At 38.8% G+C, this 17,643-nt stretch overlaps 1 protein-coding gene across 1 annotated transcript in view; it reads right to left on the bottom strand.

Moving 5' to 3' along the window:
• cftr (CF transmembrane conductance regulator) overlaps positions 1–14,653 on the bottom strand; it is a 45,007-nt gene extending 30,354 nt beyond the window's left edge. The window contains exons 1-8 of the mRNA XM_075470539.1: positions 14,302–14,653; positions 13,355–13,465; positions 10,392–10,503; positions 7,925–8,140; positions 7,443–7,532; positions 3,983–4,146; positions 3,620–3,745; positions 124–370 (exon numbers count right to left, since the gene is read on the bottom strand). Coding sequence (XP_075326654.1) covers positions 124–370; positions 3,620–3,745; positions 3,983–4,146; positions 7,443–7,532; positions 7,925–8,140; positions 10,392–10,503; positions 13,355–13,465; positions 14,302–14,354 — 1,119 coding nt within the window. The 5' untranslated portion in view covers positions 14,355–14,653. The remainder of the gene's footprint in view (positions 1–123; positions 371–3,619; positions 3,746–3,982; positions 4,147–7,442; positions 7,533–7,924; positions 8,141–10,391; positions 10,504–13,354; positions 13,466–14,301) is intronic.
• Between the last annotated feature and the right edge of the window lie 2,990 nt (positions 14,654–17,643).

Below are 17,643 nucleotides of genomic sequence, written 5' to 3'. Positions count from 1 at the left end.
TAAATGGAGAATGGCTGAGTTTCAAAGGAGTAGATTTAGGACAGGCCTGTTTCATTATATTTCACAGGGGTACCAAATGAAGTGGCCAATGAATCTATATCTAACACCAACCTAACAACCTACCTCAATCTTCTTGACTAGTGCCAGTGTGTCATACCACATCTGGATGGAGCCTGGCAGCTGGCGGGTGAGAGTCATTCGTAGCACTATGCAGTAGGAGGCTGTGGTGAAAATTCGACGGAGGATAATGCCTTTACTGAGCGCGTGTGGTACAATGGCTGAGACGATAACCAAGATGGCAGAGAAGAAATATGAGGCACTGTAGAAGTATCGCAGAGAGCCAATCTTCCTTGTCAGTGTCATCTCATCCCTGAGAGAGGAAAGGAGCACCGCATTACTATTCTTACATGCTTTATATACAAGATAAACATAATTTTGATAGATTCTGTTTGTATTTAATGAAGCAAAAAAACTTTAAGAAATGTAATGTAATATTGATTAATATTAATTGTATTAAAAAAGAAACCAACATCCAAAAAGATATAATCATTCTTTTGTGGAAAGAGCACAGAGTAAGAATGAGGGTAAGAATATCAGGATAAATAAATCATAGGGGGAGTTGTGTAATTCATGTCTACACTACCTTCTGCATCAGGTTTAAAAAGTGAAGCCAATAAGGTGCCTTGTGAGGAACAGTACCACCAGTTACGTGCGTGTGTGCGCATCTCAGTGTGAGATTTGTGGTACAGTTCACAGCAGTCTTCAGGAACAAGAACTAATGACCATCAAGATGGTCTCAAGTGAGAAGAATTGGACCACACCAGGCTCTGACAGGATACACACCTACTGGCTAAAGACACTAACAGCACCCCAGAAATACTCAGCAGTACAAATGAACAAGCTACTAATGGAAAAGGAAATAACACGAAAGAAGCTTAATTCCAGTTACAGAACCATCACCAAAGACCGTAAGATCAGAGATATAAACCTGTAATCAGAAAAGCCCAATTCAAGGAACAGCTAAAATACTGTGCAGAATCCCCAAGCTCCTAGGACTTTGGCAGAACCCGAGCTAGAAAAATAACTTAACTATCACCAGGGCAAGAGGTAATTCAATATATAGCCCTTTTCAAGCTGTGTCGTCTACCAGAGGCCTGGGAGCTTGAGGGTTTTCACATATTAAATATTAGATATATTCCATAAAGTTAATACATGGTTGCTATTGGTTGCTATGCGCCGGCCTTATCGGCAGCAAGTCTGTGTAGCTCTCAATTTTTCTCGTCGTTTATATGATTAATTGTCATTTTTAATTTTTAGTTTTTATCTAAACATTTTTAGTTATTTTCATTGATCTGCTTTTTTTCAGTTCAGCTGCACCTCCACCCCCATCTCTATGATTGATAGCAACATCACTCTTGTCGCCATTCCTCCGCTACAACCTCTGTGTCTAACTATAGAGGAGGTTGGAGCTGAGCTCAGGAGACTTAAGTCAGGGAGGGCTTCAGGGCCAGATGGAGTCTGTCCACGGCTTCTGAGGGACTGTGCTGGTCAACTAGCAGTCCCTCTTCAGAGGCTCTTCAATAGTAGCATTCAGATGGAAAAAGTCCCGGTGCTGTGGAAAACTTCTTGTCTCATACCAGTGCCCAAATTAGGGCAACCGGTGGAGCTGAATGACTACAGACCGGTGGCTTTGACATCTCATATTATGAAGACCTTGGACAGACTCCTTGTTTGTCGCATGAGATTGCAGGTTGCTGAGGCTCTTGATCCCCTCCAGTTTGCCTACCAGAAACACATAGGCTTGGAAGACGAAGTTCTGTACATGCTGCATCGGGCATATGCTTATCTGGATGTGCCTGGTTCATATGTGAGAATCATGTTCTTTGAATTCTCCAGTGCCTTCAACACCATACAGCCTCCCATACTGAAAGACAAGCTTCTAGGTATGGGTGTGGCCCCCTCCCTGACATAGTGGATTATAGACTATCTGACTGCCAGACCACAGTATGTCAGGATGGGGAGATGTGTTTCTGGAACACTGGAATGCAGTCCTGGGGCTCCACAGGGTACTGTTTTGGCTCCTTTTCTTTTCATCCTGTACACATTGGACTTCAGGTACAACTCAGAGTCCTGCCACATACAGAAGTATTCTGATGATACGGCTGTTGTGGCATGTGTGCATGGTGGACAGGAGAAGGAGTACAGGGACCTTGTGGAGGCCTTTACTGACTGGACCAAAAAGAACTGTTTGCTCCTGAACACCACCAAGACCAAAGAGCTGGTGGTGGACTTCAGGAGATCTAAAACTCCATACCAGTCAGTCTGCATTGATGGAGGGGAGATAGAGACTGTTCAGACCTGCAAATACCTGGGGGTGGTGCTGGATAATAAACTGGAGTGGTCTACCAATATAGAAGCAGTGTACAGGAGGGGCCAGAGCCGTCTCTTCTTCCTGAGACGGCTCAGGTCCTTATATATCTGTAGTGTTATGATGTGCATGTTTTATCACACTATCATTGAGAGTGCACTGTTCTATGCTGTACAGACAAAAACTGTAAACTGGTGAAAAAGGCTGGTTCTGTAGTAGGCAGAAGGCTGGACCCTCTCAGTGCTGTGGTGGAGCAACTGATGAGGAGGAAATTGTATTCTGTTTTGCAGAACAATAAACATCCTCTCCACAGCATCCTGGCAGGACAGAGGAGCAGCTGCAGTGAGAGGCTCATCTCTCTGCGCTGCAGGACTGAGAGGTTAAGAAGGTCCTTTGTTCCCACAGCCATAAGGCTTTTTAACAGTGGCAGCTGAGTTCTTCTCAAATTGATTGATTAATTTTTTTTTAAATTTTATTTATTTAGTCATTTATTATTATTATTATTAGTTAGTAGAATTATTTTTTATCAGAATTGGTATCATTATTGTTGTTGTTAATATACAATCATTGTAAATACAGTATTAATAATTCTTGATTAATTTGAATTTCTCCCATTGGGGGATGAATAAAGTATTTTTCTATTCTGTTCTATTCTATTCTTTTCTACATTTTTACAGACAATTGAGCTGTCTGCTAGCTTGTTAAAAACAAACTGTAGCTGAACTTCAAACTGTTTTACAGTTTATTAGACAAACATAATTTGAAGGAATTCTGATAACTAAATTTATTGTTAAGTAACCAATATTGAAATTTATATTAATGTTTTTTGCTGCATGATACCAAAACTGTTTTTCACACTTTAACTTGCCATTTAAAGTGATGCAGACTTTGACTATAAAACCACTCGTTAACCATATGTCTTGACATGTCTCTCAAATTCAGTGAGGTGTTGATGCCATGATGATGTGTTCTCTCAAAGCATTTGAGTGCGATCACTGGACCTGCCAGTTGCTCTTGCTCGGTACTAAAATATCAACAATATGCCCCATCAGCCCGAAAACACCGAAAGAGTAAAGAGTTTCTGGAAAACAGTTTAAGCCAACTCAGCCCAGATCGTCTCGCTGAAAGACGAAAGGTTTTCCACAATAAAAGCTTTGATGCAAACTGCAGAGGCAGAGCATCAGCAAGAGTCTTATTCTGTAAATGTGTGAGCATATATGTGTATATATGTAGAATGTATAAGTGCCTTACTGTCTGATGTTCTTAATGATGGTTTCCATCACCTCCTCCCAGCCATATGCCTTCACAGAATGAATGTTCTCCACAATCTCTGACGTGAGAGCCAGACGGCGGTTGATCAACACTGCTCGCTTCGCTCTGTTCAGGGGAAGCAGTTTCACGTGAACAAAGAAACTGTTTAATTTCTTTTTGGTGTGTGCACGCATAAAATGCAAGTATATCAGAGCATGCAGGTTCACATGCACATTCACTGTTCTGAAAATTTCCATCGACAAGGTGTTACTTAGTGGTAATCAGAAAGAAATACTTCAAATTTGAGATTTACAAGCCTATATATGTCCTATATTGTGAGTCTATGTGGTAATCCAACCTCACCTGTGTGGTGCCATCTTCATGGAGAGCCAGGCCTGGACGATGCCCAGCAGAGTTAGAGCTGCAAGGCCGCAGAACCCATTAACCTCGATCAATTCCCAGATCAAACCAACACACAATATACATTGCAGAGGTGTGATCCATATGAAGTGTGCTAAACCCAGACTCTGCAATGCACACCACACACACACAGACACAAAACACAGAGATTAGAATAGAGTATACAAGGCAATGAGAATTTGACTTTCATGGAGGGAATCATTGTGTGATAAAAACAATGAAAAAATAATCATAGAAAGAAAATAAATGGTCCGGTTTAAGAAAGACAAGAGAACGATTTTGTTTTGAGGACCTTATACAGCTTTCTAAAGATATCTTAGAAGTTTGATGAGCACAATAGCTTTACTTTTAATATAAACAAAACATTGTCAGGTGCTATAAAGTTAACCAACAGAATATGTTAATACTGAGAAATTTTTAGTAAGCTGCACTTTGGTAAAACATATTGAAAAAATAAGGAATACACTGACCATGCAAGACAATACAGCATTATGCCATAAAATAGTACTTTCATCAAAAACCTTTGATAAAACCTATCTATATCAATACCTTTGTAGTCTAATGCAAGTGTTCTCTTTTCACAAATGCCATTTTGTAATAATCTTGAAATCTAAATATGCATAATTAGCCTGCTTGATTTGTGCTTATTCAAGCTTATTCTCCACACTCTGCTCTCTTTATTCTCCATCTAAATATGGGATTATTCTTGTCATTAACTAGTGTTATGGCATTGTTGACCTTTCTCTTGTAGTATCAACCCTAAAACAGTTGAGGCAAATGGGAAGCGCTTCTGAGTTATGTTCTATTGGAGGTTTATTCCTGTTAAACAGAGTCTTTCTCTCCACTGTTGCCTCGTACATGTTCAGGACAGCGGATTGAAAGAGAAGATTTGATGCAGATTAAATGGATCACTTCAAAAGAAAAAAATCCCGCACAAGCCTGCTAATGATGCATTGATCTGAATCAGGTGTTATGAAATTATGTTTCGTTTAGCTAAAGGACAGTTAGAATTAGAATAGAATAGAATTAAAATTATGGAGTCTTGAAGTATTACATTTTCAGAATTTTTACAGAATGAGTATATAAATCTTCAGATGAACACAAATATAATATACAAATATATACACGTGGCAAAGTTCACACATATACACAGACTACCCTCACTACTTGTGGACTGCACCGGACTTGCAGAAGTTGAGGGTCAGCGGGAGTTCAATAGTCCCATTGCTTGTGGGATTAAGCTATTGCAGAACCTGGTGGTTCTGTACTGGATGCTGCAGTACCTCCTGCAGGAGGCCAGCAGGCTGAATAGTCCATTTTGTTGGTGAGAAGGATCTATGGATATCCTTAGTGCCCTGGTCACACAGCGTTTTTGTGCTATGTCCTGGACTGGGGGCAGAGAAGTCCCAATAATTTTCTCAGCTGTTCTCACCACTCTCTGAAGAGCCTCCCGGTCTGAGACTTTGCATTAATTTACTTTGAATTAATTTAGTTGTGAAATCGAGCTATATAAATAAACTGAAGTGAATTTAATTATTCCACAAAATTCAGTTACTGCAGACATCTGTCAGGATTTTGAAAGCTCAATTAGCTGTTCGTGAATGTAAACATTTCTCTGTTGACATGGTGTCTTATTATAACAGTTAAAAAGTGCCAGAATTACCAGCAGGAATTCCTTAAGGAGTTTTCGCACAGGGTATAAATTGTGCAAAATTGGGCTTGGCATTCTTTTGCTCTGCGCTAAAGTTAAAAATGTTCAAACTTGGGTGCAGCGTTTTGTTCTGACACGTCGGCGCATCAAATTGGAGGGGATCTGGCAGTTCTCAACAAATCACCCATCTCAGACAAACTCTGTTTAAAGTTGCCTCAAGTTGCCCTTCTCATTTTTGTGAGTCTCCATTTGACTTTTCCCAACATGCTGTCAAATCTTTCCCTTCTCAGTCTGAAGTAGACATGAAAACTGATTGTACCTGTACAGCTAGTGGATGAACCTAAAATCTTCAAACTCCTGTCTTGCCACAAGGACATAATGAACCCACATCCTTTTACCTACTGCTCATCTCCTCCTCCTCAGTCAAAGTAATGCCACTAATAACGCAGCCAAACCAGGATAGAAAAAACACTTGTAATACTAAACACTAAAAATCTGGTGTTTTCACAGAATAAAAGCAAAAGAAAATACAAGAAAAGACACAATATGACCAGAGCTGCAGTATCAGGTGACCACTTGTGTGACTCGCTGAGCTCTCTTTGAAAACTGAACAAATCCCTGCCTACTTTCCAGAAGATAACATTCTTTTGAGTAATACTACTTTTTCCACTTTTGGAATAGGTTACTATCAGAGTAATGTATCTTATAAATCCAAACTGACTGAAAGAGTTAGTATGCAATATCATATAATAATTATACAATATGATAATCATATCATGCCCTGTGATGGACAACCTACCCAGGGTGTACCCCACCTCCTGCCCAATGGCAGCTGGAATAGGCTCCAGAATTGATAGGATAGAAAATTAATGGATGTATGGATGGATATTCCATTTTTCATATAAAGTTTTTTATACTTAAGTTTTGAAAATATGTCATCTCTTATATATCAGTGGTCTAGAAATATGCGCAGTGCAATATCTTTAATGTGTTCTAACAATGAAAGAATGCAGACAAAAAAGCAGTGAAAGAAGACAAAGAAGGATGAGTAAAAAAAAGTAGGCAAACTTTCTTGCTGGAAGAATCCAGTTTCATCACCTCTATGTTTCTGAATCTCACCTGTGCTATAAGTGTTACACTCAATTCTCACCTCAATAAGATTTCTTTTATCCACTCACCTGCAACTTTCCTCTTTTCATCCATAATGCACCCACACAGACAAAGTAGCCCCATCTCTCCATATCAAGCAAGCCACATTCAAGCCAGGTGATAATTGTCCTAAAGCAGGTTGCATAGTGTTTCCACATTCAACGCCTCAGTGAAACTCCACGTAACATAGTTGACAGCTTACACACACATAAACACTCTCCAGCTACGTTGTCGTGGATCATCTTTGTTTTGCAACAATCACATGTTGCTTATAATATAATACCTAATTGGGTTTGTTTGTCCTCTACCTTTGACCTCCTGTTATTCCTCAGTACAAAGCAACACACCGCTAAGTGCCAGATGATAAAATCAATTCACTGAAATGAGTGAAGGTGTGAACCATCAGTCCTTGTGGAAAAGCCTCTGAAGAATATCACTTTTAAGTCAGCTTCATTTCACCATTAACAATGGCCCAAAGAACATATCTGTTTCACAGTTTAATGATTTTGATAGTTTCTAATTCCAGTTCCTTATTCCTGTGGGTTTCCTCTCATTGATCAATGAACTCTGTCTTGAAAAAAAAAAGTGAATTTTTTTTCTCACCTCATCCAGCTTGTTGAGATGGGCAGACATCAGACTGACAAGCTGACCAGTGCTGATCTTATCCAAGACTCGACTTGACAGCTTCAGGGTCTGAAAAGTTTAAATGTCAGATGTCAGTCAAAGCACAAAGGGAGTAAATGAGGGGAAGTCAGCGTCATGGGATAAACTCTGACATCAGGCCGCCATGCCCCTAACAGAAGCTTGAGGATTTCCATTTGCTGGACTCCCACATGTGAGAAGTCTTTTGGGAATATTCAGTTATATAAGCCAAACAGGGTGGAAGCTTTTAGCTGATCAGATAGCTCTGCCACCTTAAATTTAACAAAAATTAGAAAACATCAATATCATAATTTATGCTATAAATGGGATTTATATGTATATATACACACAACATACATACATACAACTAAGATATATATATGTTGACAGATTTTTTTAAATTCAAATATTGTTTTTAATCATGCAAACTTTCCTCCTCTTACTTTCTTGTATATAAGACTGAAAAGGGCAATGCGAATCTGCATGCCCAGGTGATGCAAGCCAAATAGGGCCGGTTGCAACAGGATGAAGCGGGCGGTGAAAAGGAGGCCGAGGCCCAGGGCAAGGTAGTATCCCTGACTCCGCTCCGGAGCATGAACTGGGTCAAAGGAAGCAATGATGCGACCCGAAAGCTGAGGTTGCACAGCCTTCGAAGCCTCCTGTAAGAAGAAAAAGAACAACAAGAGATTACTCATTCCATCCCAGTGCTCCGATAGAGAGGCAAATTGATAGAGAGAGAGAGATAGATAGATACATAGATCTATAGAGAGTTTTAAAAACACATCACAGTATCGCACAATCAATCAATAAATTTAAAATAAAGGATTTTCATCAGTGTCCAGACATCAATTTTGTAATTTTCATTTAAATGCAACATTACTGTGACATCCTAACAGAGGAAAACTGTGTTGGTTCCCACTGACATCTTTCTCAGACAATTTTCTTTTTTCTCGCAGTGTCCCATTTACATCTAACAGGCATTCTTGTCGTCAAGACAACCAGCTCAAAATGTACTAACTTAGACAGTGGCTACTTTCTGCACCTTCCCATGAGTGAGAGACAATGAGTTGGTTTGTGACACTATGGTGCGACATGCTTGTGACGTTCATACGTCATTGCACTGTAGTTTTATTGGTCCTCTTCGGCAAGACAACACACTTAACAGGCACCACACAAAAAGATCGAGACACAAACACAGAGCTACTGTAAGAGTGAAACAGTATTGTATGATAGAAGATTGGAAACTACTGGGGCAGCTGTAACTCAGGAGCAAGTGTCTGACAATTGGGATTTGGTGATCAGACTCCTGGCTTCCCTGTACCACATGTTGAAGTATCCTTGGGCAAGACACTGAACCCCACATTACTTCCGATGCATTCACTGATGTGTGATAGAGAAAAAGCAGAGCCTAGGCTAAAATACTGTATAGACTAAAACAGAAAAACACTATATAAATAATCCATCTACCATTTATTGTAGTCATAATGTGGCACATTTTTCACTCAGAGACAAATGTATAACATCAGGAATTTTAAGAAAAATAAATTACAGCTATTCTACAGTTACTATTTCTTGTATTGTCATTGTTAGTGGTATCAAACAAGTGTCTCAGAGGCTTTAACTAAACATTCATATTCAACTAATCTCTAAATGACTAGGTAAAATTACAGATTTTTTTGCTGTTAATTACAGACCCACCTGTGACGGATTGGTGGTACCCTCCATAAGATTTCCCTTATGTGTAGCACTATGTGTGATGGGAAATGCCAGACTTCTAATGATCCTACACATTCAATGTGGAAACACGAACAGTTTTGTCATCCAACTGCAGTGGATAACTGATGACAGGCAACAACTGATTTTAAGGATACAAAAGGGACAAAAGTCTTAACCCTGAAAAGATGTGACAGTATTTCACTACCAGTATTTACTGAAAAATTCAAACAAATGCTGAATCACATTAAATATCTTTAGAAAATAGCTTCACAAAAACTATGAAGGGTACTAAAAAGGAATTAATTCATTCCAAATAGAAGGTCTAAATAACAATTTCAACAATAAAAACTAGTGGTAATGAACATGTTGGTGTATTATTGTTCCATAGATTATTCCGAGGCTTTAAAGGAAAATAGTTCGATCATACACACATTTCCATTCCATTCATTTATTTTCTGATAATCTTCCATTTTTTCCAACATCTTGTCAACTGCTCCGGACAAAATAAAACTTTATCCAATGCAAATATAAGGGATTTATTCAGCTCTGATGCTCATCTTCCATAAGGAAAATCAGACCACAAGCTGGTGGTTCTCCTCACCTCCAACTATACACCAATTGTTCAATGGCAACATCTTACTGAATGAACTGTAAGGAAGTGGTCAAACAAAGCTAAAGAAACTTTGCGAAAGTGCTTACAAACTTAAATATACACTATGGAAATCCCTACAGTCCCTACAGTGAAAAAGATCACGGGCCTCAAGAAAGTAGGATCAGACTGATGGAAGTCTGTACAAAGCAAATAGGCTTTACATGCTTTCTGAACATACTCCTAATCTTGATGTTTAGCATTCTCCTCCCCATGATAATAAAACCGATTGTTGACCCTAATAATGCTGATTTTAGCTAACTGCAGGGTCATGTGACAAAATCACCATTAAAGTTCAAAACATCGTCTCTGCTGTGACTTCGGCTATACTTACATGTACAATTGCCTTACACAGAGAAAGTGAGAAGTGACAGGATATCATGATCCTTTTCTTATGCAGTCAAGAGCATCATGGCAGAGGACGTACTCCGGTCAATAACTCAATTTTGCTCCTATGCATGTATACTAGGATAAAGATGAAGGTCAAATGAAATGGCCAATTCTAGCTGTTATAGTAGCTCAACTGAAATAAGAGCAACACTCACCCCAAAGTAGAGGAGGACACCAAAGAAGGCAAAGGGGCAGAAGAAGCATCGGGCCAGTGCTTTCATCAGCCTGGGTCTGTTCTTGCCTGACACCACCTCTCTGTCCCATTCTCTGCAGGGTGGACAGAGTTACAACACAGTTAAATGGTAGCACAGGCACACAGGGAGAAAAATACCTCTACCAGTCAAATGCCAGCAAACTTTGGCCCTGGTTGCTATTTGTTTGCTACCACTTTGGCAACAAACCAGGTTTAGGAGCCTTTTCTACATTTTTTTTTTCAGGCAATCAAGAAAGACAATAAATTGTATTTATCTGTATATTTTTAAAGAATTAATTTACATGCAATTTGAAAAAAATACTTTAGATTTTTTTGTATGCTGACCAATATACCATGTTGACATTAACCTTAAACTACTGTCTTGTCTTGCATGTACCTACACTGACCTGACCTGTTCGATCATGTTGAGGGCTGTAGCTCAGGAGGAAGAGCAGTCACCCACCAATCGGAAGGTCGGTGGTTTGACTCCGGCTTCCATGGGCTACATGTCGAAGTGTCCTTGGGCAAGACACTGAACCCCACGTTGCCTACCGATAAATCCGTCGGTGTATGAATGTTTGTGTGAATGATTATAAAGCACGTAGTGTGTATAGATGTAGACGTGCTGTATGAGAGTGTGCGAATGGGTGAATGTGGCATGTAGTGTTAGAAGATCTTTGAGTGGTCAGTTAGACTAGAAAAGCGCTATACAAGTACAGTCCCAATTCAACAGCAAATAATTGGAGTAGCAGAGAAGAAACAAGATGAGTGTAGAAAGAAAAGGAAGGAAGAAAAAGGGATCACTCAGAAAGAAATTAATAACAGTGGAGGACAACCTTAGAAGGCTTCCTTTTCACTTTTTCTACTGTGTATTTCTTGACATTCACACAGTTAAGGATGGACTAAAGCCATCAGTTTGATCAGTTTCTTCACCGAAGATATAAAAAAGTAGTGTTTCCATTTTCAGCTGCCTTAAGTCAATGATGGCAAGCTGCCAAGAATTCCTTTTGCCCAAAATCCAAAGAAGTACTAAGCAAAGAAATTTACAAAGCTGGGAAGAAACAAGAGCTTCTATCTGAACATACTGGGTAAACCTTTATGATTTCCCACAATTCACTACCATACATCTTTAATAACAAACTGATTGGTTTGCCTTTTGCAGCATATCTGGTAATGGTCTCTGTTCCTCCACTTCAAAAAGGTAATGTCGCCAGAGTTTCTATTGATGGCGAATGGCAGAGGAGTGAGAAAAAAAACAAAAAAAACAAAAATCAGGACCGGTGGAAAATTTTGTCTTGAGCTTGAAATTCACACACAAAGTAAAAGTTAGATAAATGGGTAACAATAATCTCAACCACTCTTGATTGTTTACTGCAACAAACTACTACCATCTCAAAAATTAAACAACAAGTATTTGCCACCACTTTTTAGATACAAAAGGGTCACATTTAACTTTAAATGGTGATTTTAAGCAATGTAGACAAATCTGTTCTTTTTTTCCACCACTAAATTTCAGACTAGCTTCTGCCAATCCTTTTCATGCCAGTAAAGTTTGTTGACTTCAGCTAAGCTCAGAGTGATGAAGTAGCTGATGAAGCATACTTTACTGGAAGGTAAAGTTCACATTCCCAGAAGCCTTTGCTGTTTGCCGATCAGAGTAATGAGAGCAAAATCACCCACTACTACTCATTTATCACCCAGTGGGCATTGGAACCTTTCTAAAGGTTGACTTTTTAACACCCATGTACATTAACTGGCTTGCTGGCACCACTGAATGTGATAAGGGCCCCTCTTGTGACCAAGAGGCAATGCCAATAAGGGACACCACTAAGGCTGTTAGGCATTGTAAAAAATTAGCAAGAGGGAAGAAACAAGTATATAAATGCTCTATTTTTGGTGTCAACTGTAACACAAAAACATTGTTGGCATTTGCCTAGTGGAATAAGAATAGCAAAGGAACAATTGCAAGGAGAAGATAAATGAAAGAAAGCAAAACAATCTGGGATAAAATCATGACCAAGTGTCAGGGAATCAGCAAATTCTAATTAACAAACCAACTGAGTAGCAACAGCTGAGCTTAACATCCCATTCTAATAAAAATACAAATATTATTATTTGTTTCTGTATAAGAAATCATTTTAACAAGAGAGAAAGTACCATTCAGAAGGTTGTGGCTAGAGTAGCAAAGAAAAACTTAAGACTGACATACAAGACAGAGACAGAAAGTTAAGAGAGTGAGAATGAAAAATCTATTCATCAAAAGTTTGGACAACTCTAAACATTTGAAAGGAAAGATATTTTCAAAGTAGTTCATGTCCATCATCTGATTCATGGCTGTTTGTTGGCACACACTAGTTAGGTTTACGTCTAACCTGGTTTTAAATGCCAGCCCATATTTTAAGTTGGCTAAGAAGAAAGGATGTCTATGTCCCGCTACTGTAAACAGCATGCATAGCACAAAAGGAAACACATTTTTAGACAATTTACCTATTAATCTACATTATCTGAAAGATTGTATTGAGTTATTCTGCTCATTCACATACAAATGTACTGTTCATGACCCTTTATTATTTATAGATAATCCTCATATACTTGACAGGAGATGAAAGTTTCTACCTTTGCTTTTTCTAATGAGTCAAAATGTCAGCAAGTAAAAAGATGTGCTAGCTTACTTGTGCGTTTTGCTTCTGTGTGTTGATTTTAGATGTAAAAAGGTAGAAATCTGTTTATGTTTACAAATTAAAGTTTTAGACTTTTAGTCTCTCTGTATGACACAAAGCAATACACTCACCAAGCACTTTATCAACACCAGTATTAATTTTCTAAATGTATGAATTCCAGGTTAATCTTGTCTTATCACGCTGATTTCTAGTTGAATGAGCCACTAGATTACAATTCCCAGTGACTGGGCTGGGATGCACAAACCTTTCAAGCCTCTCGGAGAGGGTGTCGGCCAGATCATAAGATGGAGCCTTGTACAGGTCGGGCAGCTCTAACTTTTTAGTGAAGCCCTTCCTCAACAGTGGTGATATCCACCTGTGTTTAAAACCACACACGATAAGGATTGTTAAATATCAGCTGCTTGAGGCTAGAGTCCCTGGGAAAAAAAGTTAATAAACACAAACAAAGAAAATTGGCTTAGAAAAAAATCCAACTGCATAAATAGGTTTTCAAAATCCACTGGAATTCAGGCTGGACTCGTGGTTTGGTCAAGGTACTCTGTACATAAAAATAATGCAACTCAAAAAAGAATTTCAGTTGTTGGTTAAAGGACCATTTTAACATGAAAAAAACAAGGCTAAGTGAGTCTGGAACATTTAATGTAGTCTTCTGTTACTGGTAGCATGAGGTTTCACTTCCTAAAACGGGAGGCATAGCCAGATTTTTAGTATCTGTGCAAGTTTGAAGAGGCAGAACATAGCAGTGGAGTTTTGACGTTGCATTGTGATTTGCAAATATGAAACAAGAACTGCACAAAGACCGTGTGAAAATTTGATGCTACATTTTATATAACACAAGTAAGTCAACACGCGTATTGGCCCAATGATCACTTGCCACTACTTCTCTACTTAAAAGTGAATGACTATTAGATCCATCCCCCCGCCCAGTGGGACCAAAGCATTAACCTCAGAATTGATGTTTTATTAATCACAACCAAACCTGCAAACGACTTCATGAAAGCAACTGTTTGTTGCTTTTACTGAGAAAACCGATTACTGTCGATTTTCCCCACAAGCGCGTCTTCTAACGATGAATACGTTCATTCAGACATCCGTCTTTGCATCAGATGTCGGCGATAGTGGAACACATGTGCACTTTGCCATCAACCAATAACTCCTCGGATAAAAGAATGAAGACGAAACATGTCTTACCAAAAGATAAATTTGGAGAAGAAGTTTGCATCTTCCACCGGTGACTTCTGCATCCTAAGAGCGCCGCCAGTTTGTTCTCTTTACACCTGAGGGTCCCTGCGCGTTGCTCACATTGGTGTCTCCCGTGCAGCTCCGTTCACACCGACTCAGAGGGGGGTCGTGAGTTTTATCCCCCACCTTGTGTCTACTCTGAAATGTGACGTCCCTGCCCGATAACTTTTCACCTCAGAGCTGAAAGTGAGGTGTGGTGGCCCCTGAGTGCCTTTGGTCTTCTCTCCGCAGGTTACAGTCCGCTCCTGCCGTCTTTGCGCTTTCTTCCGTTCACTCAGAGTGACAGTGAGGACAGTCCATCCTTTATGGGCTGACTAACCAAAACTCGTGGATACGCGTCACTTCCACGCAAATGAACCTCAGGTTGCATATTGTGGCAACAAGTAGAAGAAACAACAGCCAGCTCATGTGATTGTGGACATCTTAGCTGTCAGATGAAGGGGACAAAAAGCTGTGCAGAACCATTTTCACTTTAATAACACTAAGTTTTCATCATTTCAGGAATTTTCTTTGCATGTTTTTAATTCCTTATAAAATCTAAATGTTTGTTAATCCCATTATGAACACCACACTTAAACTAAATCTCCCTTATTTAATGGTACACAATTTGCAAATCCCAACATTTCCATACTGACAAAACAACATTTTGTAAATTCAACTCTTGAGAGTTAAAACAAATTTTATAATGAATATATACTAAGAGTAAGAACTATGTAAAACACCAAAAAAATTGTAATAGACTGACTCCAATCCACTTCCCTCAATCAGGTATGTCTCAAATTCAAAGTGTGAATAATCATTTTGACAAACATAAATAACACGACAGACAGAGCAAACAGGTTTCATAGTCCTGTTATTTCAGAAGTCGCTGTTCAAACCACCTCTCAGTGTCGAGCTGTGGCTTTTTATTTTGCTCCACTCAGCTGTTTCTTAATGAAATCACAAAATAGAAGAAACCGTTCCGGAACATCTAAAAGGAACTTGAAACTTTTTATCAGTTTCAGGTTACACACAGTTTCAGGAGAGGGAGGATCAAAACCTCAAGACATTCCTAAAGGGAACAGAGATAAAGCGCAGTTAGCGTTTGGCTTCTGCATACTGTACACCAGCATATAAACAGTGCCTAACTTGCACTGTCACCAATTTAGCAAGTGGGAGCCACAGGCTGGGTCAGTTTGTTGGGATACATAAACATTAAGTCCATATTGGTTTGGTTCCCTCTGCAGTTAAGAGTCAAGACAGAACAAGGAGAAACAAAAATGCAATGCTGGCAAGTCATGCAATAATCGTTTCACGTTTTTGTATGACAAAAAAAAATTATTTATAATTGAGAAAGATCGACATGAATATTGAGCATTTGATTAAGTTAAAAGTTGACAGTGGTGTTCAAGACAAGAAGTTTCATTTTAGTTAACAGAAACATTGGCACTGACCTTGCCAAAATGCCACCCTATAATGAATGAAAGTAAAAACACATGCAAAAAAAAAGTGTTTTGTAGATATGAAACAGGCAATGGGAATTCAAACATCTGTGGGAAATACGGCAAAGAAAGAAAGTGTATGCTATGAAAATAAATTGCAAAATGTGGTTGAATTAAGCTTAACGTTGCTTGGAAAAAAGTGGCAAAACAAAATATCAATTTGAATCAAAGTGATGAAAGGGAACAGATGAACAGATGGCTGTGTCAGAGAGAGATTGAGTGGATGATCATTTCCGGTTTCTTTTAAAAGGTTGTAGAAAGCTGAAATTATCCCTTTGTATCCCTTTCTTTTTTTTTTTTTTCAAGCTGAAGACAGCAGGAAGATGTTTGTTGCTGGTCATTTAGCTAAACTGAGTCACTATTGCTTTGCCAAGAGGAAAGAGTGACCTCTCCTGGTAACCGACTGTTGCTGAATCAGGTCTGTGGTGTCTGCCCCCCCCCCAGCCTTCTTGTACTCTTTTTGAAAATGTATGATCATTTGCTACAAGTGAGAGGTGTCAATCAAGTTTGCCAACATCCAGTTTTTGCCATTCTAATCAGAAAAAACACTAGACTCCCTTTATGCTTTCTGCCCCTCTCCCCTAATCCCTTACCTCCAGTCTCGGAAATTATTCTCTGCATTCCACCTTGAAGAATGTCTAAACCCATAAAAACCAGCTGGATGAAAGAGGAGAAATGACACAAAAAGTATAATAAGCATATAGACATACAGCTGTATCCCTTAAGTCTTTTTAGAGCCAAAAACAAAACAAAAACAGGACCAATGCATTCAACATAGAGAATGCGAAGTTGATGTCACGCATCGGCTTGTTTGGACACCATATTGTGTTCTAGCTTGCTCTGAGGATTTTCTTACAGTCCTTGAATTCTAACTTCAGGAGGTTTCTATGCTTAAACTGTTAGATCAGCCTATAAAAAATATATATATATATATCACACCCATCCATTTCTAATCCTCATACCCAAGTATTTAATATTTAACTACATCTAATGCAATTAAGAAAAAACAAAGTCTCAATATCAAAAATACATCTTTACTATCAATATAGGGATACAGAAATAAAAATATACACCACACATGACTCCTGTAGGAGCTATTTGTAGAGTTAGTTTTTGTTTTTTGGTTCTAGTTGTAAATTTAATTAGCAAATTATGAGTATCTTTATTTGATTAATTTCAGTGCTTTATTTAGATTAGATTTTTTGCTAATATTCTTTGTTTAGAATATTTTGCTAATTGGGTCACACTGGGCACCTGAGGCTATTTATGTAGGTAGGCACCTGGAGTACCAGCATGCACCTGGGTGGGCCAATGGTTTTACCAGGGAAAGGGAGAGAGCAGCAGGTTTTCTTCTTTCGTTTGTTTTATTGTTTGGAAATAAATAATCAGAAAAACGCAAGAAATCATTTTTGGACATTCAACTTCTTTTGCATCCCCATGGTGCATCATTGGTCTTTTGATTTTGTTTGGTTTAAGTTTAATTTGTTTTTTTTTTATGGACAAATGGCCACTACAACTCCATTAAATGAACACGTCACTGAATGTATTTTAAAGCGTTAGAATTCGTTTACTTAAAAAAAAATTAATTTGCCAAAAATGTGTCGGTTTTTTTTGCAAGGAATATACATATATATGAAACTATCTCTTCTCTAGAAGATTTGACCGATTTAACCAAACCGACCTATATCTTCCCAGGCAACAATGGTCTTAAATGGATATAGTGGATAAGCGTTCCTCACTAAATGGCGCTGACGTCTCAGCACACAACATAGCGTGAAGAGTCCTCACATTCAGCTAAACGGGCTGTGCT

Source organism: Odontesthes bonariensis, chromosome 7, assembly GCF_027942865.1.
Source record: "Odontesthes bonariensis isolate fOdoBon6 chromosome 7, fOdoBon6.hap1, whole genome shotgun sequence".
NCBI lineage: Eukaryota > Metazoa > Chordata > Actinopteri > Atheriniformes > Atherinopsidae > Odontesthes > Odontesthes bonariensis.
The sequence above is the reverse complement of the archived record's forward strand: the minus strand, read 5'-3'. Positions and strand labels throughout refer to the sequence as shown.